Source organism: Vombatus ursinus, unplaced genomic scaffold, assembly GCF_900497805.2.
Source record: "Vombatus ursinus unplaced genomic scaffold, bare-nosed wombat genome assembly UNPS02011369.1, whole genome shotgun sequence".
Taxonomy (NCBI): Eukaryota; Metazoa; Chordata; class Mammalia; order Diprotodontia; family Vombatidae; genus Vombatus; species Vombatus ursinus.
In genome coordinates, this window is record NW_020951147.1 from 7393667 (window position 1) to 7419744 (window position 26078).

Genomic DNA, 26078 nt, shown 5'->3' on the forward strand with positions numbered 1-26078 from the left:
CTGATAATCCCAGGTCACTAGTGGGAATAGCAGCCAATCCTGGGGGGTATCCAATGGGGTCAGAGCTAGCCAAATTGTCCCCAAACTTCTGGGCCTGTCCCAGCTTCTCCTCTTCTTCTCAATGGTACAACAGGTAGAGAAGAGGATATGCAAGTCTGCCCAGGAAAGCTCAAATGGAAGGGAGACATCCCTAAAGACCTCAGTAAACTTGGTGGGATCTTCAGAGTACTGACCCAGTTTCTCTTTAACCTGAGTGAGGTCAGACATTGAGAATGGGACTTGCACTCTAATTGTCCCACTGGACAAGGCAGCTACTTCCCTTAGAAGAAAAAGGCCTGAAGGCATGGTGGAATCAGGGGCTTGGAAGGAAGGGAGATAAGCAGTCCCACTCCTTATGAGGGAGGGGCTGGGTGGTGTAGACTGTTGGGGAGCTGGATTCAGTTGCAAAGCTGAGGGATCCAGTGGGCAGGAGCTGTGAGGTTCCCGGTAGGAATCAGTTGGCACCAAATGAGGGGGAGAGATATCAGGGGAAACAACAGCAGGAAGGGTCAGAGAAAGAATGGAAGGGCAGAAGCCATGGAGGAGGGGCCAAAGGAGGAGGTGCAGGGTGCCCTACAGGAGTCACATGGGATAGGCAGGGGCCAGGGCAGCAGCAGGAAGAGTCAGGATCATCAAGATGGGGCAAGGGAGAGGGGAAGGAAGAGGTCAGAGGAGGAGGGAAAGGGTAGTAGGTGGGAAATGAGAAGGTAGGGGCTAGAGGAGAAGGGAAGGGGATTGAGGGAAGTGCTGAGGGGGAGGAACGTTGGAAGCAAGGGAAGGGGTGGGGAAAACCAGAGGAGGTGCGGGAGAAGGGGCCAGTGGAAGGGATCAAGGATGGAAAGAGATGGGGGGGGCAGGGAAGATGACCTATGGGGCCAAGGTATGCACCCCTCATACTGTAGGGACAGACATGGGTGCAGCCTTTTGTCTCTGCTGATCTTGCATGACCTGAGAGCTCTCAAAGTTAATCTTCTGGTGCCATGGTCACAGGCATGGCTCCACCAGGCATGATGTTATATACAGCTTGTCATCAAGGAAAAGAAAGGTTTAATAAGACTTTGAGGTCATAGCCAATGAGTTCTCATTTGGTCCAAATCAATGCCTAGAATCTGTTACCAAACCAATCCTTCCTGCTTCTTCCTTCTGTTCATCCATACTCTAACCTTCAGATTGACTCTGTGCTTGGTTCTTTTCCCTAACAGCTTTGAGATCCACCATGAAGATAGAGATGGCTCTAGCACAGACCCATCACACCATATTGGATTTGGTCCACTTACCCATCCTGCGTACAAGAATCCTCTGTCCCTTCTAGGGTAGGTTCCCAATAATCTATGAGAAATGTGAAAGCCTATAGTCACCCCCCCCTCAAAATGTCTCAGATAGACATAGTAACTAGGCAGGAGAAAAGAAGGGACCCAGTTCAAATCTTTTATCTGTCATTCACATAATTATAGAACCTTAGACTTGGAAAGGCCTTTGAAGGCCATCTAATTCAACCTTAATATTAAAAATTCACTCACTGACATTCCCTCATGTTATGACATTACTATGCTAGAGTCAAGTTTTAGTGTGTCTGACTGTGGCTGATCAGATCAATATGAGCTTGGAATGTTCTACCACAACATTGGACACAAATAGTCCATGTGAACCTTTGGGGTGGATTCTCTAAGTCTGTGCATCTTCTGTTTCTCTTGAGCTATTTCAATTCTGCTTTGCTCATAAAGCACAACACCTTTTCTGATGTGGGCATGCCATGCTGAGCGGTCCTGTGCCAGTGTCTCCCATGTCACACAATCAATTCCAAAGTTCTCAAGAGAGACCTTGAGAGTGTCCTTGTATCATTTCTTCTGACCACCATGTGAACACTTGCCCTGTGTGAGTTCTCCATAAAATATTCTTTTTGGCAAGCATACGTTTTACATTCAAACAATGTGGCCAGCCCATGAAAGTTGCCCCCTGAAGCAGAGTTTGAATGTTTGTCAGTTTAGTTCGAAAAAGGACCTCAGCGTCTGGTATCTTATCCTGCCCTGTGATATTCAGAATCTTCCTAAGACAATTGAAATGGAAGCAATTCAGTTTCCTAGCATGGTAATGGCATACTGTCCAGGTCTCACAGGCATACAATGGGAAAGGGAAGCCAGTGAAGTTATAAGAGATGAAGAAATAAAAAAAAAAGGACAAAGAATGAAAAAATAGAAGAGAATGTGAAACATCTCATAAGAAAACCAACAGATCTAGAGAACAGATCAAAAAGAGAAAACATAAGAATAATTGGAGTACTTGAAAGTTCTGATCAAAAAAAGAATCTTGATACAATAATACAAGAAATAATTAAAGAAAATTGTCCTGAAGCATTAGAACAAGAAGGGACAGGAGAACTAGAAAGAATCCACCAATCATCACATGAAGGAGATCCTAAGAGGAAAACTCACAGAAATGTTTTAGTCAAATTCTGAAACTGCCAGATCAAGGACAAAATATTATGAACAACAAGAAAAAAACAATTTACTTATGGCAGTACTACAATTAGAATCACACAAGACCTAGCAGCGGCAACAGTAAAAGATCACAGATCTTGGAACAGTATATATTGAATAGCAAGAGAACTGGGTTTCTGGCTGGAAATATCATATCCAGCAAAGTTAAACATAATTCTGAATGAAAAAAAATGGATATTTGATCAATTGTCAGACTTTCAGGTCTTTGTTAAAAAGAAAAACAAAACACACACACACACACACACACACACACACACACACTCAAAACCCCAAACTCAATAGAAGATTTAACGTACAAGAGCCAAGAGAAATTTAAGGTACATACCAATGACCAATTACAAGGGACTAAATAGGGATAGAATGTTTACCTTTTATGTAAGAAAAATATAAAACCTATGTGTAAGATTGTTACTAGTAATTAGGTAACATAAGGAAGGGTAGACCTGAGTATGATAAGACTTCAAAATGTAAAACCATTCAAGTGCAGCTAAAAGAGTAATTGTCTTGCTACAAATGAGGTGCAAGAGGAAGAACCACTACAGAGGAATTAGATGGGGGAGGGGGGCTGTTAGTTCTGGAAACCTACTCTCACCGGGAATGGGTTTAAGAGGGGAAAATACACACACATTTAGAAGAGTGTAAAAGTCTTCTAAATTTAGAAAGAAATAAAACTCTAAGAGGATAGGGAGGGAAGAGAGGATAAAGGAGGGATCTTTAGAGGGGAGGGTGTGGGAATAGGTTAAAAGGGGGATATAGAAGGGGGCTTAGATTTAGGGGAATGGGAGGATAAAGGAGGGATTGCTAGAGTGGGGGTAGGTTAAGTAATAGAAGGGTAAGGTAGCAGGTAAAAGTAAAGTAGAAGAGTTAGGAGAGATAGAAAAAAAGAGATATGCACAAGCATAAAAACAAAGATTAGGAGTAGAATCTCTTAGAGAAAGTATATGTTTATATATATATGTGTGTATATGTATGTGTATATATGTATAAGTGTATGTATATATCAATACCTATATATAAATATATCCAATGTTCAATTATAGCCTTGGGGTGGTGGGTAGGAGGGAGTGGGAAATGGAACAAAGTAAATAGTGTATAGCAGAGAACAAAAGAAAACCTATACAGAAGCAAAGAAAGGATGGACAGCTTTCAACATAATGCACAGTATTTAATATATAGGCTTTCTTGAAATGAAAAGTTATGGCTATGTATTTTGAATCCTCTCCTATGTTCTACTGTGCACATGAAAATTTTCTGATTTTCTTATTTTATATTTGAATTTATAATGTTTCTTTTTTTTCTTATTATGTATTCAAGTTTTAGCATTTATCCAAAATTTTAAAAGTAAGGGAAAATAAAATAAAAAATGTTGCTTAGGGCATCAGACATGATATTTTGTCAGTTTTTTTCTGAACTCTTTTTCTACATTACATGATTTTTGCCATGGTATAATGTATGTGGATAGGCATCTTGAGGAGCAGTTGTGGGAAGAGTTCTCCTTTCCTTGGGACTTCTCTCAGCCTGGTTCTCCCTCTCTGAGATGCCTTTAGGACCAATGACTTCTGCATGGGCTCACTGGAATTCACTAACTCTGGAACTTCTCATTCAGTCAATGAACTTGGCTGCACTTCAGAAAGCAGTGCCTGAATCTATACAGTTAGTTTAACACCTCCTCCTTGGCTCATTTGAAATAATTAGGTCTTGATCTTTCAAAGACCAACTGCCCTTTGAAGAAAGCAAAGGTATCTTTAATTATGTGAAAAAATAGTCTAAACCTCTATTGATTAGAGAAATGCAAATTAAAACAACTTCGAGGTACCACCTCACATCTATCAGATTGACTAACATGACAGAAAAGGAGAATGACAAATATTGGAGGACGTATGGAAAAACTGGGACACTAATGCACACAGTTGGTGGAGTTGTGAACTGATACAATTATTCTGGACAGCAATCTGGAGCTATGCCCAAAGGGCTATAAAACTGTGCATGTGGTTTGAACAAGCAATACAACTTGTAGGTCTGTATCTTAAAGAGATTGAAAGGGAGAGGAAGGACCTATTTGTACAAAAATATTTATAGTAGCTTTTTTTGTGGTGGCAAAGAATTGGAAATTGAGGAGATGTCCATCAATTGGGGAATGGCTGAACAAGTTGTGGCATACAATTGTGACAAAATATTGCTGTGCTATAAGAAAATGACAAGAGTAGTAGTTTCAGAAAAAATCTTGGAAGATACATATGAACTGTTGCAAAGTGAAGTGAGAAGAACTGGGAGAACATCGAGCAAAGGAATAGCAATATGGTAGAATGATCAACTGTTAATGACTTATCTATGTTCTCAGCAGCACAATGATCAAAACCAATTCCAAAGAACTTACAATGAAAAATGCTGTCCACCTCCAGAGAAATAACTGATCGAAGTCTGAATGCAGATCAAAGCAGGCTGTTTTTCACTTTCTTGTTACTGTTTTTTCTTTCTGGCTCTCTATCATCTTTCACAACATGGCTATTATGGAAACATGTTTTGCATGATCACACATGTAAAACTGGTATGAAATTGCTTACTGTCTCAGGGAGGAGGGAGGAGGAGGAGAGGAGAGAATTTAGAACTAAAACTTTTTGAAATGAATGTAAAATGTCTTAACATGTAATTGGAAAAAAATAAAATATTCAAAAAAAGAAAACTGTCTATTCATATTCTTTGATATGAATTTATTAATTGGATTTATCAATTGGAATGAGCCATGTGGCTTACTTCCTTCTTGTTCAAAGGTAATTCTGTTATAGGTAAGAGTGTCATTGCCCTGTACATGAATATACAAAAACCTGAGGTTTTACATCATGAATTCCACCTGGTCTTATGCCAACTGCCAGATTTTACTGACCTCCCTTCATATTGACCTTGAATAATTCAATTTGATTCAGTTCAATTCAATCAACATTTATTGAGTCCCTACAAGACAGGGCACCATTCTGGGTGCTAAGTACACAGAGAGGAAACAAACAAAAACAGCCCCTGCCTTCCAAGACTTTATATTCTACAGGGTGAATGGCAGCTATAGTGCATATAAAGGAATGAACATAGGCAATTTGGGGAAGGAAACATCACTAATAACTAGCAGAATGAGGAATGTTTTTTCATTGGAGTTGGTACCTAAGGAATGTCAGAGGGAAAGGCAAGTTGGTAAAAGAACCTGGGCATAGGGGCACAGCCTGTGCAAAGGCAAGTGACTGGGAGGTTGGAAGACAAGTTTGACTGGAACAGAGGTGTGAGGAGGGGAAGCATGAGAAGTAAGCTTTGGAGTCAGGGCAGCTTCAGGAAAATGGGCACAGGTTCTCTGTGAAGTGTTCTCTGGGACTCTTTATTTTAATTACATTTTGTGTTCATTTATTTGGGTCTGTGTTGTCTCCCCAGGCAGAATGTGAGCTCCTGGAGAACAAAGCTTGCTGGCTTTTTGTCTTCATGTCTTCAGTGCCTAGCACTTAGGAAGTGTTTAATTAATGCTTGTTGATTGATTCACATACTGGAACCTCCTGGAAACCTGGAGTCCAAGCAGGAGCACTGGTGCTCTAGATGCTGGGTGCATGGACTCCCTCCAGGAGAAGGGGAACCCCCAGGTCAGACTAGAATCCTTTTCTTCCCTGTCAGACTCCTGGAGCAATGTTAAAACTGACTTATTTTCACTGCAGCATCACCTTCATCTCTAGGACTTGCTCCTTCCCGTGAATGTCTTCCCGTGAAAGAATGGAAACAAGAAACAAATGTGAGGGTGTGCAATAGAGGAAAGGGAAGTGAATAAGCATTTATTCCTGCTATCAGCCAGGCACCATGCCAAATGCTTTTACAAACATTACCTCATCTAACTTGGGGGGAGGGCGGAAACTTGTCTGAGATAGCTAGGAAACCCAGGATAACTATTGGATACAATGAGTCTATGTCTTTGGGCACCACCTCGTGGTAATGCCTTTGTTTAAATAAAAAGGTTTTCAACTCAAAATTCAATCCAGTTGAAGAAGTATTTATTAGGCATCTCTTAATGGTGGTCACTGGATTTACCAAAACAATGGTGTACTGTGAAAAGAGCCCCTAGCTCTGACAATTTTTAATCTATGTGACAGTGGCCAACTTGTTTTATTTTCTCAACTGTAGAAGAGGGGATTAGACTTGTTGACCTCCAGTATGGGATGTCAGAGCTATTAGGTACCTCAGATGTCTAGCCCCTACATGGTCCTAATGTCCTAGGTCCCATGGTTATAAACTGGCCAACTAGGACTTGGATCCAAGATTTTACAGTCCAAGTTGAAAGTCTTTCCACAGCACCACAGGACCTCTGAGCACTATTTCCTTCACTGGCTCTCCATCCTTTTCCTGATCCCTTAAAGTCAGGCAATATAGAAGGGTCCTCTCCATTCTTCTCTATATAATCTCCTTTGGCTTCCCAGACCCTGGTTTCTTCTTGTTGTACTCTTACCTCTCTGACTACTCCTTCTGTGTCTTTAATGGACTTCTCATACTCCTTTTACCCCCTCAGTGAGAATAGAAAGAATATAAGCTTTATTAAGCTCTTATTGTGTAAAAGCATTGTAGTAGTCTGTGGAGTACTGAGGACACAAGGATAAAGTCAGAAAAGTCCCTGCCCCAAGGAGCTTACTATCTATACAAATGACACACACTCCTTCCATTCCCTTCTCTTAGAAGGATAGACAGACTTCTTAGGCAAGATAGGACTGACCTTCCACAAAACTATGAAGTTTGAAGGCTGATCCCTCTCCCACCGTCCTAAGCTCTCCTGTCAATGTCATCAGCTATATCCCTCCATCCCATTATCCACCCCATTCACAACCTCTTTCCAGCTCTTGAAAGTTACTGAAAACAATACTGCCATTGCTCCTGGAAAGACTTTGTCAATCAACCCCCCTGTGATTCCACTGACTACCTCTGTGACTCTCCAGACCAAAACATTCATCCAGGCCCATGATTCTCTCATGTATACTTTCTTCCTCTAGTAGAATTTAAGCTCCTTCAGGGTAAGGACTCTTTGCTTACATATTTGTTTCCCAAATGCTTAGCATAAAGCATGGTAAACAGTAACTATTTAAGGAATACATTCATTTATTCTTCTAGTACAACTGTCTCTTTTTACAGATGAGGAAGATGAAGCTCAGGCAAGTTAAGTAACCTCCCCAAGACACCACAGAGAGTACTCACCCATTTTCTATATCTTTGATGGTGTCAGGCATTGGTTTATTTTGGGTTTCTGGGAGGAAGAAGAAGACCACAAGGCCGGCAGTGATGGCCATGGCTGCAAAGATGATCAGTGGCAGTGCTGGAATGTAGTGTTTGAGTATATTCACCAATGGGGCCAGAATTGCCCCAACCCGATCTACCATGAGATTGAGGCCCTTGCACGTGCTCCTGTCAGGACAAAGAAGATCTGATTGTCCTAGACTCAACACTTGTTAAATATCCCCTTCCTTTAACTTCCTGTGAGTAAACTCTATAGCATGTGGGAATTATTCCTGCAGGGCTGAAGTTCTTAAAACCTGTAGGAAGCTCAAGGGCTCCTTGAATTTATGTATTTGAAAAGAAAGAAACTGTTGTTCTATCCCCAAATGATCTTGCCAATAAGTAAGCAGGTACGTTAGTTTGATCTTGCCAGAATAGCTTAATTTCTCCTGTTTTGCTCTTGTATTCACAGCTGAATGGGTAAAGGATTAAGCTTCTTCATCACTAGGATGGATGAAACTCCTCCATTGGTAGCACCCTGGGAAGGGAGCCACCATTTTCTCATATCTCTCCTCTTAGTAAAGTGTAAGCTCCTTGAGATTACAGACTAGTGGCTTATCTATTTCCTAGAAAAGCTAAGAAAACAACATACAAAATGAACATAATGAGATAAATGGAAAAAATGACACAAAGAAGTGTTATGACTAGACACACTTCCTTCTCCCCCTAGCCCTTGAAGAGGTGAGCGATCCATGGGCATGAAATATTCCTGATATTTTCAGAGTTTTTCAGTGTGTTGATCAGTTTTACCCATTTTCTTCTCTTCTTCCTCTTTTCTTATTTCCTGTTAAAATATTTTTTGCCCAGAATGGCTCTTAAGATGGGGAGTGAGGGGAGGAATAATGGGAGAATTTTAGGTAATGTAAAAACAAAATATTTTGCACCTGGTCCCATCACTTTCTGGTAAAGTGAGGGAGAAGAAATGGAAGCAGTGTCTGATTTTTCTATTCTTGGGTTCAAGCATCATTGTAAATGGCAACTGCAGCCATGAAATTTAAAAACACTTGCTACTTAGGAGGAAAGCTCTGGCAAACTAGGACAGAATATTAAAAAGCAGAGACATCACCTTGCTGACGAAGCTCCACCTACTCAAAGCTACGGTTTTTCCAGTACCAATGTATGCATTTGAGAGTTGGACTATAAGGAAGGCTGAATGTTGAAGAATTGACACTTGAATTGTGGTGCTGAAAAAGACTTTTGAGAGTCTGTTGGACAGCAAGGAGATCAAATCAATCAATACTTAGAGAAAGTAATTCAGACTGTTCACTGGAAGGTCAAACATGAAGTTGAAACTTAAATACTTTGACCACATAATGCAAAGAAGGACTCATTGGAAAAGACCCTAATATTGGGATGTTGGGAAAGACTGAAGGAAAAAGGAAAAGAGGATGGCACAGGTTAGAGTGAATAGACTGTCATGGAAACAATGAACCTGAACTTGGACAGATTTTGAGAGATAGTGGAGGATAGAAAACCTGATATTCTAGGTCCATGGAGTCACAAAGAGTTGGACATAACTGAAGACTGAACATCAAAAACAAATTTATCACTAAATTAAAAAAAAGGATTAACCTTGTCTTTATTTTCAGAGTTTGTAATGAAATCCATTCTTGCTTCTCTCCTCTTTCCCTTCATTCTTCTTTTCCTCATTCTATTTTTATCTTTTTCTGTTCATACTTTCTTTCTTTCCTTCTTAGTTCCTTCCTTTACCAGAACATAGAAGATATATTATGGAACCTGGAGTCAAAAAGACTTGGATTTGAATACTTGAACCCTGGTGTGACTTGTATAGAATCACAGAATCTGAGAGTTGGACAGGACCTAGATGGCCATCTAGTCCAACTCATGCATGAAGAAATACCCCCTATAATACACCCAACAAGTGGTTGCCCAGCATCTGTTTAAAGCCTCCAAGAAGGAGGACCTCACCACCTCTTGAGGGGTCCCATCACCAGCCCAGTTGGGGACAAGTGAAATCCTTAGGAAGCTTTTCCTGACATCAAGGTTAAATGTGCCTGTGAACATCCATCATCGCTCCTGGCTCTGATCTTGGTTAGGGCCAAACAGAAGAAGGCTACTCTCTTCTCCACAAGACAACCCTTCAGATACTAAAAGGCAGGACTCGTCTTCCCCTTGAATCTGCTTTTCTTAAGACTAAACATGCCAAGTTCCTACAACTGATCCTCTTGGGTCATAAACTCATGGCCCTTCACCATCCTGGTTGTCCTCTTCTAGATACCTGTCAGATCATCAACATCTGTGGTGCCCAGATGAGGTGTGCCAAGGGCAGGGGACAGAGGAACTATCACCTCTTTGTCCCTGGAAGCAATGTGCAGTGGATCTTTTTGGCTTACATCTATCTTTATTGCATTTCATTTTCTGAGAATCAGTCCAATGTTCTTGCCTCTCGAAGTCATTTTGGATCCTGACTCTCTCATCCAGTACATTAGAGATCCCTCCCGGTTTTTGGTTATTTGTGGATTTGATGACCAGGCTATCTATGCCTTACCCAAGTGATTGACATAAAGGGTAAAGAGAACAGGGCAAAGCACAGATCCCTGGGGCACTCCACTGGACACATCCTGCCACATTGACAATGAACCATTAGCAACTCCCCTTGGAGCCATATGACCAGTTCTGAATCTATCTAATGTGATCTCATCTAATGCATGTCTCTCCATCTTTTCCTCAGTAACGGTATGAGACGCTTCATCAAGAACTTTTTTAAAAACTGAGATATGGATGGCACAGTGGATAGTGCACTGGCCCTGAAATCAGGAGGACCTGCGTTCAAATCTGGCCTCAGACACTTACTAGCTGTGTAACCCTGGGAAGGTCATTAAACCCAATTGTCTCCCCCTACCTCCACCAAAAAAAACCCCCAGCAAACTTGACACAGACCCTCTCTACAGCATTCCCCTTATCTACTACTTCAGTAATTCTGTCCAAAAAGGAAATTCTATGAGGTTAGTCTGCCATGCCTTGTTTTTGATGACTCCACCATTGTGGCCCTTTGTAACCATTATTTCCCCTTCTCAATAGTCACCAAGAATCTTTTTAATGAGTAGAAAATGTTCATTGTATGGACTTCAAAAGAGAAAAGGTTACTGAGTGAAGGAGACACAGGGAGAGGCTGGAGGTGACGATGGTGACACAGGACTATTCTGACTCCCCTTTCCAGAGTCTGATAAGGAAGTGAAAGAAGATCCTGGGAAGGACAGCACAGACAGCATTGTCGTGGGTTATGTCAGGGAGAACACCAGACACAGACAATCTCCCTGACAGGTCTGCTGGGGGATCTGCTCTACTGAGTCTCTCCTCCTTCCCACTTCTCCTAGAAACAGCAGTGGCTGCTTCTTCATCCCCAGATGCTCTTTCCTACCTGACGACTGTGGGTGTGAGCTCAGTGGAATGGACACTATTGCTGGAAATGGAGACCACAATACAGTTAATTGCCAGCATTGCCAAAACCACACGTAAAATTTCTATAACCAAAAGAAAAAAAAAAGCCCTCAATAAACCGGAGTTCAACACATCTTGAAGCATTGATTGATGAAATCGTTCATCCATTGATTCTGTCAGCTGATCCATTCATTTATCCATCCACCAATTCATTCTTCATCCATTCATTTTATCCATTCATTTCTTTCTTCGACTGACTCATTCATTCATTTATCCTAATAAAATTTATTATTAGAGGCAGCTAGGTGGTGTAGGGATAGATGCTAGGCTTAGAGTCAGGAAGACCTAAGTTCAAATCTTTCTTTAGATACTTACCAGCTGGGTGACTCTCAGCAAGTCATTTAACCTGTCTCAGCCCAAGTTTCCTCATCCATATAATGGGGATCTTGGCATCTGCCTCCCAGGGTTGTTGTGAGAAATGAATGAGATAACACATGCAAAGCAATTTGCAAACCTTAACATGCTCTATAAATGGTAACTTATTGGTTTGTTTCATCTAGCAAGGAATAAATACTAATTATGCCCTTACTATGTGTAAGGCTCTGTGCTAAGTGTTGAGAGGGTAAAGCAAAGACGAATTCAAAGGGACTGCAGCCATTAAGAATCTCAGTAAACTTAAATTCAAGTCATATGACAACTATTTATTCATCATTTTTTCATTCAATTGTTCTCTCTATCTCCCCCTCTCTCTTTCTATCCATCTATTTATCTATCTATTCATCCATCCATGGATGTCCATTAATCTATGTAAATATCTGTCTATCTATCTCTTTATCTAACTATTGATCAATCTATCTCTCCATCCATCCATCTATCACTCATTCCTATTTTCCTACTCATCCATCCTGACCTGGGTTTGAGTCCTGGCTCTGTCATTTATTCACTCTGCAACTCTGGGCAAGTTGGTACTCCTCTCTCAGCCTATTTCCTCTTCTTCAAAATGAGAAAGTTGAGCAGGTGCCATGACATAGTGAAAAGAATGATGCCTTTGGGGCCAGAAGACCTGAGGTCAAATCCCACTGCTGAGGTTCACTACTTGCGGGACTTTAAATAAGTCATTTCAATTTCCTGGGCCTCAGTTTCCTCATCTGTAAAAATGGGATTTGGATCAGATGACCTCTGAGGTCTCCTCCAGCTCTAGATGTATGATCCTGTCACTCAGGGGTCTCTCTCAAAAGGTCCTTCTGGTCTTCACAGTCAATATGCCTAGGGACTGCCCCTGTGATTTTATCCTTACCTGATGTATAGGGAATGCCCAGGTAAAGAAACTCAACTTACCAACTCAGATTGGCCTTCTCTCTGCAATTTATAGTCTGATAGTGGCCTAGAGCACTGAGGAGTTCAGTGACTGGCCCAGGGTCACACAGACAGTATGTGTGAGGCATTTACTCTATCTCCAACACTGTGCTAAGCCCTGGGGATACAAAGAAAGGCAAGAGCATGGCCCTGGCCCATAAGGAGCTCGTGTTCTAATAGGAGACACAACAAGGAAACAACTATGTATACACAAGGGACATGCAATGTAAATGAGAGGAACTGATCGGCTTTGAGAGCAGATCTCCATCTACTTTGCCTCTAGGGTCCCAAAACTCAAGGAGCCTGCAATGACCATTCATTCCTACCCCAAGGGCTTGGTGCTCTAAGTTACAGGGTATCACAAAGGGCACCAGAGTACATCCTTTCCCTCCATAGTCCCTTGGCAGAATCAAGACTCCAAGTCCCAGATTCATTTCAGTGCCCTATGCTGCAAAGCAGGAGGGGGAGGGGGAGGTCTGCTCAGCCCAGCAAGGCCACAACCAAGCCAGCCTGGGGGGTGGGCAAGGAGCTTCTCCTCAAAGATGATACTGATGATGGTGATGGTGATGATGATGATAGTGGTAATGATGACGATGATGATGATGATAATGATAGCATACATAATATTTATATAGAGTCTAGTATATGCTAGGCACTAGGATAAGTATTTACAAATATTATCTGACAAGAATCCTAAGATGTAAGTGCTGTTATTATCCCTATTGAAAGAGGAGGAAATGGAGGCAGGCAGAGGTTAAGTAATATGCCCAGGGTCACCCAGGTAAGAAGTATCTGAGTCTGGATTTGAACTCATATTATCCTGACTCCAGGCCCAGTGTTCTATCTAACTCCCAGTACTGAGCCACCTAGCTGCCTCTGCTCTATCCATTGGACCATGTAGCTGCCTCTAATTGTACATTCTCCCACTCCCCTTTTCCCCCTTTCCTCAAAGCCCACTCTCTTACCTTGAGACAGAAATGCACTGGCAGGTATGAACAGTCCAGCAAGGAGGAGGCAGGCTACGGTTATTGTTCGACGGCCAAGGTAGTTCATGAGGAACAAGGCCCCAAACCTGCTTAGGAAGGTGGAAGCTCCAAAAAGAATTTGGAGTGTTTGAAGGTTGCGCCCCAGGTCCTGAAGATTCAGAGAAAGCCCGTAGAAAAGCATCCCTGTTGTGAAACTGCAGCAGACAGTGGGGAAAGCAGAGAGAATCCATCACACTTGGAGGCCAGAGCTCACCATTAAATGCAGTTCAGTCCAACAAGCCATGATTAAACACCTGTTGGGTGCCAGGGTCTGTGCTAGGTGCTAGAGACACCAACCCACAAGGGGTTCGTATTCTGCTGAGGGTGGCAATGCTCCTTGAGTACAGTTAAGTCAATGCCAGATAAATTCAGGAGGGCTAGAAGATCACCAAATAGGGAGACCAGAAGAGGCTTCAGTAGGAGCTGATGCCCAGGGCTGAGCCTTGAAGGCAGCCAAGGATTCCAGAAGACAAAGCTGAGGAGAGGTTGAGTTCCAGTCGTGAGGAACCTCACATACAAAGACAGAGACTGGGAGATGGACTCCCTAGTTCAGCAAACATGGAGTCATTTGTGGGTGCAAGGTAGAGATCCTGAAGAGCAATAATGGTAAACAAGTCTGCAAATGTAGCCTGGAGCCAGATTGTGGAGAGCTCCAAAGGCCAACACCAGAAGTGCAGGGTAAAGCCACCTGGGGGGTAGTAACCTAAGCTCTTATGGGGATGTGTGGATAAGACAGATGTTAGGAGCATTAACTAACCTTAAATGTTTATTTAGAAATTTAACTAATTTTATTAACTCCTTTATCTTTTAGCCACAAATAACTATCAGCTAAGGACCCAAATTAAAGTGACAAAGTTGTTGACGAAACAAAATAGGAGATGACCATGAAGTAATCAAAGATTTCACAGTCATTCAATAATAGTCACAGAATTCAGGAATTGGGGTGGGGACAATTAGCACCATTTGGAAGAGAATCAAAGCAGAGAACAACACAACTGATATTATTATAGGCTTTTACTATATACCACTTGGGCTGAGAGAAAAATTGGATGAGGAATTTGGCAAATTAATCACAAACCTGGTGCATTGGAGCAAGATAATACAGTGATAAGAACCTTCAATTATCCAAATATATGTTGCAGCTCACTCTGCTCTGTACAGAACACCAGGTCTAGAGTTAGGAAAACCTGAGTTCAAATCTGGCCTCAGACACTTATGGGATGTGTGACCTTGGGCAAGTCACTTCACTCTATTGGTCTCAGTTTTCTCATCTGTAAAAGGAGCTGGAGAAGGAAATGGCGAGCTTCTCTAGTATCTTTGCCAACAAAACCCCAAATTGGGTCACTGAGTTGGATATGACTGAAAGAAGGAAACAACAACAAAAAGAAAAACCTCATAGTGGTATGAGCTGTCTGAAAGTAGAATGAATCACCCCCAAGAGATAGTGGACTCCCTCTCATTAGAAGTTTTCAGTCAGAAGCTGGATCACTTTTAGTGGGGCTAAGGTGAAGGAATACCAGTGAGTGAATTTTTAATATTAAGGTTGAATTAGATGGCCTGCAAAGGCCTTTCCAACTCTAAGGTTCTACAATTATGTGAATGACAGATAAAAGATTTGAACTGGGTCCCTTCTTTTCTCCTGCGCAGGTACTATGTCAACCTGAGACATTTGGAGAGAGTACCTGTAGGCTTTCACATTCCTCACCCATTATGGGGAACGTACCCTACAAAGGACAAACAGAGCATTCTTGTACGCAGGATGGGAAAGTAGACCAAATCCAACATGGTATAACGGGTCTGTGCTGGAACCAGTTCCATCTCCATGGTGGATCTCAAAGCCTTTAGAGAGAAGAGCCAAGCAGAGAGTCAATCTGAAGGTTAGTGTATGGAAAAATAGAAGGAAGAAGCAGGAAAGATTGGGTGGGTAATAGATTCTAGGCACTGATTGGGACCAAATGAGCATTCACTGGCTATGATCTCAAAGCCTTACTAAATCTTTCTTTTCCCTAATGACAAGCTGTATAATACCATGCCCAGTGGAGCCATGCCTGTGACCATGGCACCAGAAGATTAACTTTGAGAGCCCTGAGGTCATGCAAGATCAGCAGAGACAACAGGCTGTGCCCATGTCTGTCACTGCAGCAGGAGTTGTGCACACCTTGGCCCCATATATCCTCTGTGGGTGCTCCTCCATGGAACTACTGACATCCAGCTTAGAAATAAACATAGCACTCCATGCAACATCAATGCATTTTGAGGAAACTTTAATAAAAATATATCATAGGTACTATCTGAATCAGATGGCTAAATGTTTTTCAGAACTAAGTCAACTCTAACATATATGCATCATATACGGTAACAATCAACAGAAGGGAAATTATCAGCATTAGCACTGTCTCTGGAGGCAAAAACCCCGACTTCAAATCTTCCCATTAATACTCCTGATATAGAATAAGCAGGTCTCTTCACCTCCCTGTGCCTGAATTTTCTCATTTGTAAAATGAGGAGGTTGAATTAGAAAGCCTCTGAGGTCCCTTCCAGCTTCAACTCTATCACTTGCTGGTCCCTGAACATGTCCTGATCTCACACATTCCCTCTTTGGGTTCCTCTCCATGCACATGCAGTAGAGCAAAGAGAATGCTGACTCTGGAGCCAGAATGTCTGGGTTGAGATCCCTCCATTAATATGGTGTGAACTTGTGCAAGTCCCTGAAAATCTCTCTGGACCTCAGTTTCCTCATCCATGGAATGATGGGGTTCGACTAGGTGACCTATAGACATCCTATGTGGGGATTTTGTACTGTATTATGTTTCCTACACATGTCCACTCTACATGTTGATGCTGTATAGTATAATTGTTGAAAGTGGTCCCTAGGTTTATGGGGAAAATACATAGATTTTCTTTTTATGCTGTTTCCTTAAATTCCTTTGCCGTGTCTTGTGTTCTTTGGCTGAACAATAAAGGCAACCATACTAGTGGGCGCTCAAGAGTTATTGTTTGGAGAGGATGTAGCTCCACAGAGAGAACACCATGCTTCTGTTGTATTTTCCTCTCCTCCTTGCAGCAGGACAGGAGGCTGAGGATTTCACTTGGACAGAGGGCACTTTTCTTACAGTTGCTGAGTGTTCTATTTACATTGCCTTCAGGGGCTGGCTTCAGTGCCTGCCTTGTGCTCCTGTAGGTTACCAGAGCACAAATCACTAAACTCATTTCATACAAATCTCATTAAGACTCTTTTCCTAAATTTGCCATGCGTGAGTGGGTGACCCTTGGTATCCTTGGCCACAATCAAGGCTGCTATGGGGCCAGAGAGAGACAGAGAGTATGCACTTAATATCACTATGTGGCAATCACTGTGCTAAGTGCTTTACATGTATGATCTCATTTAATCTTTGTTACTTAATTGTCTCATTGACCATTTCACATTGTCTCTTTATGGAATGGCACGGCTAGAGTTAAACCACTGAGCAAAGAAAGAAATGAGGAGGAAAAACAGAAACAGCCCACAGGAAGGAATGCAGGGAATGAATTTGAGACAGGAGGGGAGGGGGCAGAGGGCTGCAGGGACCCTCTGAAACCAGAGAGGAGAGAAACTCCCCCTCCCCCCTCCTCCACCAGGGGACCCTTACTCCTTCCCATAGTCCCAGCACCTCTTCCCTCAGTCCTGTTTCCCTATCTGAAACAGCTAGGGAGCCCCAGGATTGATGTCTTCAAAAGGCAAGTTCACTATGGCCTGAGATGTCCTTCAATCACTAGGTCTGTAGCACTGTCCACTATGGATTAAAGTATCCACCCCAATCCCTTACTGTTCCCTGGCCCACTGAGATCTGGAGAAACATCATCAGAGATGGGACTTTTCTCTTGGTAGGCCCCTGGCTACTGGGCTTGGCCTGAAAAGCCACCATTTCCCACATCCCAGCCCTGGCTCCTCCTTCTCCTCTCACCTCTATAGTCAGGGTGGTCTCCTTTACTCCATTGATCTTTGCAACTTTTGTGAGCACCTTTAAGGCCTCATCATATCTGTTTTGGACAATCAGCCATCTAGCAGACTCTGGCAACCACCTAATGAAATAGTGCATGAGAGATATAGTTAATTCTCCATTTTCTCCTTATTCAAAATCACGCTTGTGTGGAGCAGAGCTCAGGTTCTTCTTATTAATTCTACAATGAATTACTTCACATCATTTAACATATAAAAGAGAGTTCATGGGTAAAAGCTTTCATTCCCAATTATTCTATGCCACAGGCCTCTAACAAGATGGCCAGAGTTGGCTTAGATTCTTATAATCTAGCCACTGCTGGGATTCTTATAACCTAGCCACTGCTCAGATTCTTATAATCAAGCCAATAACTTAGTAATGTCTTAAGAGGCTGCCCAATATGATGGATGTTCTAATAAACCTTGTCTTTGGCTGAAAGAAGGCTTGGGTCGAATTCTTTTGGGCAGGACCCGGGTGTTGTGATTTTGGGTCCTAGGAGCCCTGGACCTCTAAACTGCATCATTTTGGTGGCCTGTATGGGGAAACTGCCTAACCCTAAGTTCTTCTCCAGACAAGACTGGAAAGTAAGTAAGCCTCCCCTCATTCCTTTCTTGCTCTGCAGTTGGGGTTGCTCTCCAAGCACCAAGGCTTGGAGGTGCTTTTAGGGCAGACAGTTACGAGGCTGTCTCGAACTCAGCCTGACACTCTCAGGCTCTCGGTCCACTGGGTCAGTTTGAGGCCATGGACCTGGGCACACCTTCTGCGGCATAGAGGATGAGGACAGACGCCCTATCTGGAAGTTTTTGCCCAATTCTGTCAATTCTCTCAGCGCTAGAGAATTAGGGAAAAACTGCAGTTGCTTTTTGGTTCCCTGAGGCTTACTTACTCCCCTCTACACCCCTGAATTCTCCTTCATAGAGGTTATAGGGGAAAGTTAGAACAGCTAAAAATATCTTGGCAGATTCTGGAGGTTTTGTGATTGATCATTAAGGAGTTTAGAACTCCTCCTTACACCCCTGGTCACTCTTCTCTCCCTCTCCCTTTGCTTGAGTCAAAAGGGTATCTGTTAACCCCTCTCATAGGAAAAGAGAGTTTCACCCTTTACCCCTCACTTTTGATTTTGCCCTCCGCCACCTGGGGAAAAGAAAGGAGGGGGAGGGGCAGCAGCTATAGCATGGGCCCCCCTGGCAATGCCCTTGGGCTCTGGGACAACCTTAGCCTGGAAGCATCACCCAGGTTCAGCACATCCTGCTCAAGGTTGAACTTGGGTGAGCACGCTCTTTTAAATCTGTAGTTTTAACTGTTAAAGATGAGATGCTGATTCTCTTTGTAAAGTAATTTGGAAGTGCATTTAACAAAACTGAAGTCACCTGATTGGTAATGGGTTTGTTTCAAGTTTCAAATTGGTGAACTTTCTGTATCAGTTATGTCAAGCAACTTTTCATAATTTGCTTACTGCTAAAATAATGTGGCTATTGTTGGTTGTTGTTTTAATGTATAAACTAGCTGAAAAGCTTGTTTGGGTTATGGCTTGCTGAGAATTTGCAAGTGTATAGAACTCTCTAATGATTGGCTTTTTACACCAGGACAAATTTAAGTTTGAGATGTAAATCCTGGAAAAGTTTTTCCTAAACTGTGATTAGTGAAACTTGCTGTTTGAGGTAAAAGCTCATAGGATTTTATTTTGAGTTGTCTGGATCATAATTCATTAATAATCAATAATCCACCATCTTGAGAGAAATGCCACAAGCTACTCAGAGAATGTGATACTGGTAGGAAGTCAGCTTTGGGAAAAGCTGAGAGGACAATTTTAACTTCAGTCTAAGATGGAATCCTCCTGGCTCAGTTTCCCCATTATGTTCCTTTGAAAGGAAATGTTACCCACCTGACTATTCCTGAGTCTGGCTATGAGGTGGATTTGATACTGCATGGTTGGAAAACAGGAATCCAAACAGAGCTAAAGATGTTTTATCCTCTCAAAGTTGGGCCCTAAATCTAGTCCCTGCTTTATATCTGGGCCCTGCAGTTTTTTCTGTCAGATTTGTGTCTTCCAGACTATGGGCCATTCACCTACAGTTGGTAGCAAACAGCAGGTACCAGCCAATGTTCCCCCATCATTCCCTGGATGCAGGCTGTGCTTGGTTCCAGTCAACCTCCTCTTTGGGACCCCCTGAAGGCAGGGACAGCTCTATGCCCCTTACCAGCAGGAAGCAGTTTCAGAAGCTGAGACCTTTGCCCCTTACTCCAAAAGAATTTGGGTCCCATTTGTTTGAGGGGGGAATGATGGGGTTAGGATCTGGGCCCCAGAAAGGAAAAACCCTGAACTTTCCCACATGGCCAAATCTCTGGTGTTCACCTGAGGCTATAATCCCATCAATTGGCCTTTCATTGTGGCTGAACCCAATCTCCCCTCCATTGTCTTGCCTCCCTATGGCCCCAGGCCAATTCCCACCCTTGGTAATTCTATTACCTCATGGACTACTTGACCACTCCTAGATCCCTCCCACAGTCTTTCTGTATATAAGGTCCATCTAGTCTCCGTTAAGATGCTTAGATTCTTATAATCTAGCCATTGCTCAGATTCCTAAAATCTAGCCACTGCTGGGATTCTTATAATCTAGCCACTGCTTAGATTCTTATAATCAAGCCAATAACTTACTAATGTTCAGACCCCTTAAGAGTCTGCCCAGTATGATGGATGTTCTAATAAACCTTGACTTTGGCTGAAAAAAAGAAGATGGCCAGAGTTACTGATAAGCTGGAGCCCTTCTTCATTTTTTCCCCTTTGATAAAAGTTTTTTAAAAGAGTCAGGACAGGTTTTTGTTTTTGAGTCAAATCTGTCCTCCTAATAGATGATCAAATAGACCTATCAGGAAAACCTTCTAAAATTTTCAGTAGATGAGACAGTATTTAAATGACCCTTTCATTCCTCGAATCACTGAGGGGGAGCAAATCTCCTCCTCTATCCCATGACAATAATCATCTCAGGTGCACAATTCAGCAAGAATTCATTCTTGTATCAGCAATGCAAATGCAGAGAGGAGAATTATGTTATTTGGATATGTCTTGAATCACTGCACAGGAAACACACATTTCCATCCATCTTAATTGAAGCTTATCTGATCTTTTCTATTAGAAATGTTTTGTTTCCTTGATTTTCAGGCTTTCCTCTAAACATTCTCTATTCCTTCATTAGGCTAGTAAAAGAAAATAATAAATAAATACAACAGGTCCAACATCCACTTGTCACAATTTCAAGGTTAAAAAAAATGCCTCTTGAATTCATCTAGCATTTCTTCCCCACAGCCTTTATTAGAGAGATTAGATATGTGTTTAATAAGTCCCCTTAACATTGTAATACAACTTTCTACACCATACATTGAGAGCATCAGAGCAGAGTACTCTCCCTGGGAATGTGAGATCATTAGTGCTGAGGCAGAGCCATTTTAAGAATTCTCTAACAAATTTTTATATCTATATGAGTTAGAAGTCCCTTTGGAAACAAGAGATAACTTCAAACAACTTAGAAATAAGACTATTCTAATTTCTAGAATATTGATATTTAGAGCATAGACCATTTGACTCACTTCATACACATTTCATTAGGGTTGTATTTCTAAATAATGACTCCAAGTCCTGAGTCATGCACAGTAACATAGTCATACAATAAAACTTTCATAATCTTGCTTCAAGGAAAGCTGTGCTGTATTGCATTAATACCCATTAATAGATTTGTTTGGTTACTAACTTGAGATGAAAAATGCTATCCATCCCCAGACAAATGTCTGATGGTGTCTGAATACAGGTTGAAGTATGACTTTTTTACCTTCTTTATTTTTCTTGAGTTTTTTTTTGCCTATGTTTTCTTTCACAACATGACTAATATGGAAATGTGTTTTTTATGACTACTTGTGCATAACTCATATTGAATTGCCTTCCTTTAATGAGGGTGGTGGCGAGGGAGGAAGGGAGTTTGGAAATCAAAGTTTTAAAAATGAATGTTAAAAATTGTTTTTACATGTAATTGGGAAAATAAAATAGGAAATAAATTTATAAAAAAGAAAAGAAAGAAAAGTCCTCCTCAGGACCTCAGGGGGTTGGAGAGTGAGGTGGATGGAAGGAAGAAGCAGGGGCAGGCCAAGGCCAAGGCCCTCCCCTCTCAGGAGGTTTAGCTGGAACACTCTATCCTGACTTGCCATTTGCTGAAATCTGAATGTCTGTAGACTCAGAACTGACTTGAGATTTCACAGATGAGCCCAAGGATGGACCTAGTTTCTTTAGCCAATCTGGACACTCTTCCTGTACCATGTCTCTTCCGTTTCATCCAATGGCTCATCAGAGACAGCTAAATTAATCAAGGTTTTTTCACACTAAGTTGGAATCCAATTGATTGATTTGGTTAAATGGGAACTCCTTCCCAACTAGTTAAGGTATGATGGCCTGGCGTTTTATCATTCACTTTAGGAGGGATAGATGGGGCCAATTACTCAATAAACTCCCTCACCCTTTTACACACACACACACACAAACACACACACACACACACACACACACACACACACACAGAGACAGACAGACAGACAGACAGACACAGACACAGACACAGACCCTTTATTTATAATAGCCTGATGTGAATGCTATAATTCCTTGCTTCTTTCCTTTTTTCTTTCTTTCTTTCTCTCTTTCTTTCTTTCTTCCTAGTATTAACCAAGAAACTATTATCCCCTTTCTTAAAGGAAGGTTTAGATCATTTTTATTACCTGAAATTATTATATCATGTGATTATACATTTTAAAATAGACACTCACTTCTTGCACTCTGAACTCATTCTTAATTTTCTTGAAATGTGCCTTATGGAGATTACCATGAGTTCAATTATAATTGATCCTCACAACAACTCATGGAGGGAGATATTACTACTCAACTCATTTTACAGATGAGAAAACTGAAACCCAGAGAGGCTCAGTGACCTCCTCCGGGTCTCACAGCTAGCAAATACCTCAGGCAGGATAAGAAGTGAAATATTCCTGACTCCAAGCCCATCCCCCTAGAGTATACAGTCTCTAGCTGCCTAGTAAATAGAGAGGGAATTTACCTATTCATTCCCAATGCAGGGGTCATCTTAACTTGCCACTGTAGTTTTAGAACTTGAAGGGATCCGAAAGGTCACTTAGTCTGACCCGGTCATTTTGCAGAGGGGTAGGTAAGTGATTTGACCAAGGTCACTCACCTAACAAGGGGCAAAGGTAGGATTTGAACTCATGACTTCTTCCTTCAAATTTAATGAACTTTCTATCTCATCTCTGCTGTCCTGAGATATTCTTTTTAGGAAAAGTCTGCTCAAAATGAATAATTTTCACTTTATTTTCATTACTTCTTATAACCTAGAGATAATTTGAAGAAAATATCTGCTTTCAAGGCCATCTCATCCACACATGGATTTTTAACTCCTGACTGGCACCCAAGCCCCTGATGGGAAACATTCCCATCTTCTTACTAGACTGGAGACATCCTGAACTGAGCTTTTTATATAAAGAATCTTGGGATTCTTCACCCTCCATCTGCAGTCTCTCAGAGAGCGAACAAGAGCCCCGGGGGCACTTACCAAGAGGCCAGGAAGAAGGCAAAGAAGGGAGCAGACATTACCAGCTGGAGTTTGCGCCACTCCTGGATGCCATAAGCCACAAGCCCAAGAAACAGATGGCCCAAGCTAAAGCACAGAGTGACAAAGACTACTACCAGGGGCCGGTGCTGGCTGGTGGTCCATTCCTGGGCTGAAAGGAAACCACAGCACAGAATTAATTTCAGACAAATGTGGGATCTCAAAGAACAAATGTAAATGTTGAAGAAGTCTCACAACGAAGACTTACTGAGGTTTCCACTGCCAAGTAAGATTCCTGTTACTGAAGACCCCACCAGGAAGCGAAAACAGCAGTAAACTGGAAATGACTGGACAAAGGCAGTGCCGGTGCTGGAGACAGCCAACATGAGGAAACTTGGAAGCAGCATTCCTTTTCTCCCAAACCTACATCATGGGAAACCAGATGGATGTGACCTCAGGACTGAGGCATAAAGTCATCTCTCCATCCAGCACACCCCTGGTAACCGTCTAGACTTCAGGCCTCATCATTCACCTTTTCCCCATGTGCCTTCCTTTGCCAGGACCCAGGGTACAGATGCCAGTAGTGACTGGCCTTAGCTGAGTTTTCAGTTCAGCCAACTTCATTTAAATTAAACAGCAAATTCCTCAGAGGCGTTCTCACTTGATGAAGATGTCAGGGCATACAGCATCTTACTGGTCCATAAAGCATCTCTAGGTGGGGCAGGGTGACTGACTGACCATTGAACCAATCCCTCTCCTTACATGTTTATATGAAAGAAGAGACATGTCCTCCGAACATAAAGTCACAGAGAGTACTCTCACCTAATGTCTACTACACTATATTCCATACAGTAGACACTTAACAAATGCTTGTTTAAAATGCAAAGTTCTTTGAATGATCCCAAGCTTTTCCCAGGGGAAAAAAACCCATCAGTTTACATTCTTTGTCACCTCAAAAAATCCATAAACATTTTTGTACATAGGACCAATCTCTCCCTTCATTAAGCCACTGTTTATTTCCCCATCACCTCTGTTTTCCCTTTTCTACCTTTTATTCCTACTGAGTGAAGTGTTTTTCTGTACCTAGCTCTGTGTCTGTGTATTCTTTCTCCTTTTGACTGGTTCAGATGAATGGGTATATGGGTTGTTCAGGGAGGACTCAGACCTCTGGTGTGAGGGCTTGCCAAGCCCTTTTCTTTCTTTTTTAACTTAATATTTTATCTTTTGCAATTACTTGTTTTTTCTTTTCTTTTCTTTTCTTTTCCTTTCTTTTCTTTTCTTTTCTTTTCTTTTCTTTTCTTTTCTTTTGGCGAGGCAACTGGAGTTAGGTGACTTGCCTAGACTCACACAGCTAGTAAATGTTATGTGTCTGAGGCTGAATTTGAACTCAGGTGCTCCTAACTCCAAGGCTGGTGCTCTATCCACCGCACCACCTAGCTGCCTCCCCAATTACATGGAAAAACAATTTTTAACACTGTTTTTTTTTTAAATTTAGAGTAACAAATTTTCTCCCTCCTTACTTACCCTCTTCCTTTCCTGACTTAGTAAGCAATATATTAGAGTTTATACATAGACAGTCATGCTAAAATATTTTCATATTGGTCAAGTTGTCAAAGAGAACACAGAAAAAACAAACAAACAAGAAAAATAAAGGAAGCTTTTAAAAAGTATGTTTAGATTTGCATTAAGATTCCATCAGTTCTTTTTCTGGAGGTGGATAGCAACTTTCATTATAAGTCCTTTGGAACTAGTTGGGATCATTGTATTGCTGAGAATAGCTAATTCATTCACAGTTGATCATTGCGCAATATTGCATTACTATACCCAACGTTGTCCTGGTTCTGCTCATTTCATTTAACATCAGTTCATGTAAGTCTCTGCAGGTTTTTCTGAGAAATCTTGCTTGTCATTCTTAATAACATAATAGTATTTCATCACAATCATATACTGCAACTTGTTCAGGCAAATGTTTCATGAATGTGCACAATTATTTGCGCACTGTCACCCCCACAAAAAGTCAGCTTCTTGAGGGCAGGGACAGTTTTGGTTTTTCCTTCTACCCTCAGCTCTTAGCACAGGTTCTGGCACATAGTTCAAGTTTAAGAAATGTTTATGACTGACGACTCTCTGACCTTTGCCCCAAGTTCAACCCATCACCAACCTGTCTATCTTACTGTGTTTTACTTCAGCATTAGACCTATCTTAACCCACAGCTCCAAATCTAGCCCTGAATCTTCTCCCTGTTATGGTGGGCAATTGGTATTGTGTAGAAACAATGCTAGACTTAAAAGCAGAGAGATCTTGGTTTGAAATCTGCTTTGGACTCTAGCTATGTGACCTCGGACAAGTCTTATCACTTCCATAGGCCTCGGTTTCCTCCTTTGTCAAATGAGTGGGTTGGAGTAAATGATCTACAGTATCATCTTCCAACTTTAAGCTCTGTGGCTCTAGGCTCCCTTGGTTTCAGGAACATCTGTGTCCAGGTAAAACTCACCTGTCTGAGAGATAGCCCCATATGGGATATCCCATCAGAAACCCAGCAAGGAATATTGACTGAGACACAGACTTCACTGTCCGGGAGTCACACACCAGGTCCCACTGAAAGAGAAAATGAGAGCATCGAATCTCAAAGTGAGGAAAGAGAATTTGGGGCTCAGGAATCTCGCTGCCATTATGAAGAAGAAAAACTGTGATGGGAAAAGACTTCTTGCCCCACTGTGATAAGAAGAGGACACTGCCTCCATCATCCCAATGCACAGTCAAGCTTGGGACCTCAATTTCAAGGCCATCTTGACCCTGCTCTTCCTGGTGCAGCCATCCTTACCTGCCCCCTTCTGAAGTGTATACCCTTATCTTCTCCTCCTGCTTTCTGTGAAATTCCATTGTACC

At 41.9% G+C, this 26078-nt stretch overlaps 1 protein-coding gene across 1 annotated transcript; it reads right to left on the reverse strand.

The window, feature by feature from the left end:
• Positions 1-6200: 6200 nt before the first annotated feature.
• LOC114038735 (solute carrier family 22 member 11-like) lies at positions 6201-25787 on the reverse strand (the record flags this gene model as incomplete). The annotated part of the gene is made up of 9 exons (XM_027856132.1): positions 6201-6267; positions 7746-7952; positions 11206-11308; positions 13547-13761; positions 15330-15445; positions 17551-17668; positions 23193-23361; positions 23458-23612; positions 25684-25787. Coding segments are annotated over 9 exons (1254 nt in total), but the record flags the coding sequence as incomplete, so codon positions are not given.
• Between the last annotated feature and the right edge of the window lie 291 nt (positions 25788-26078).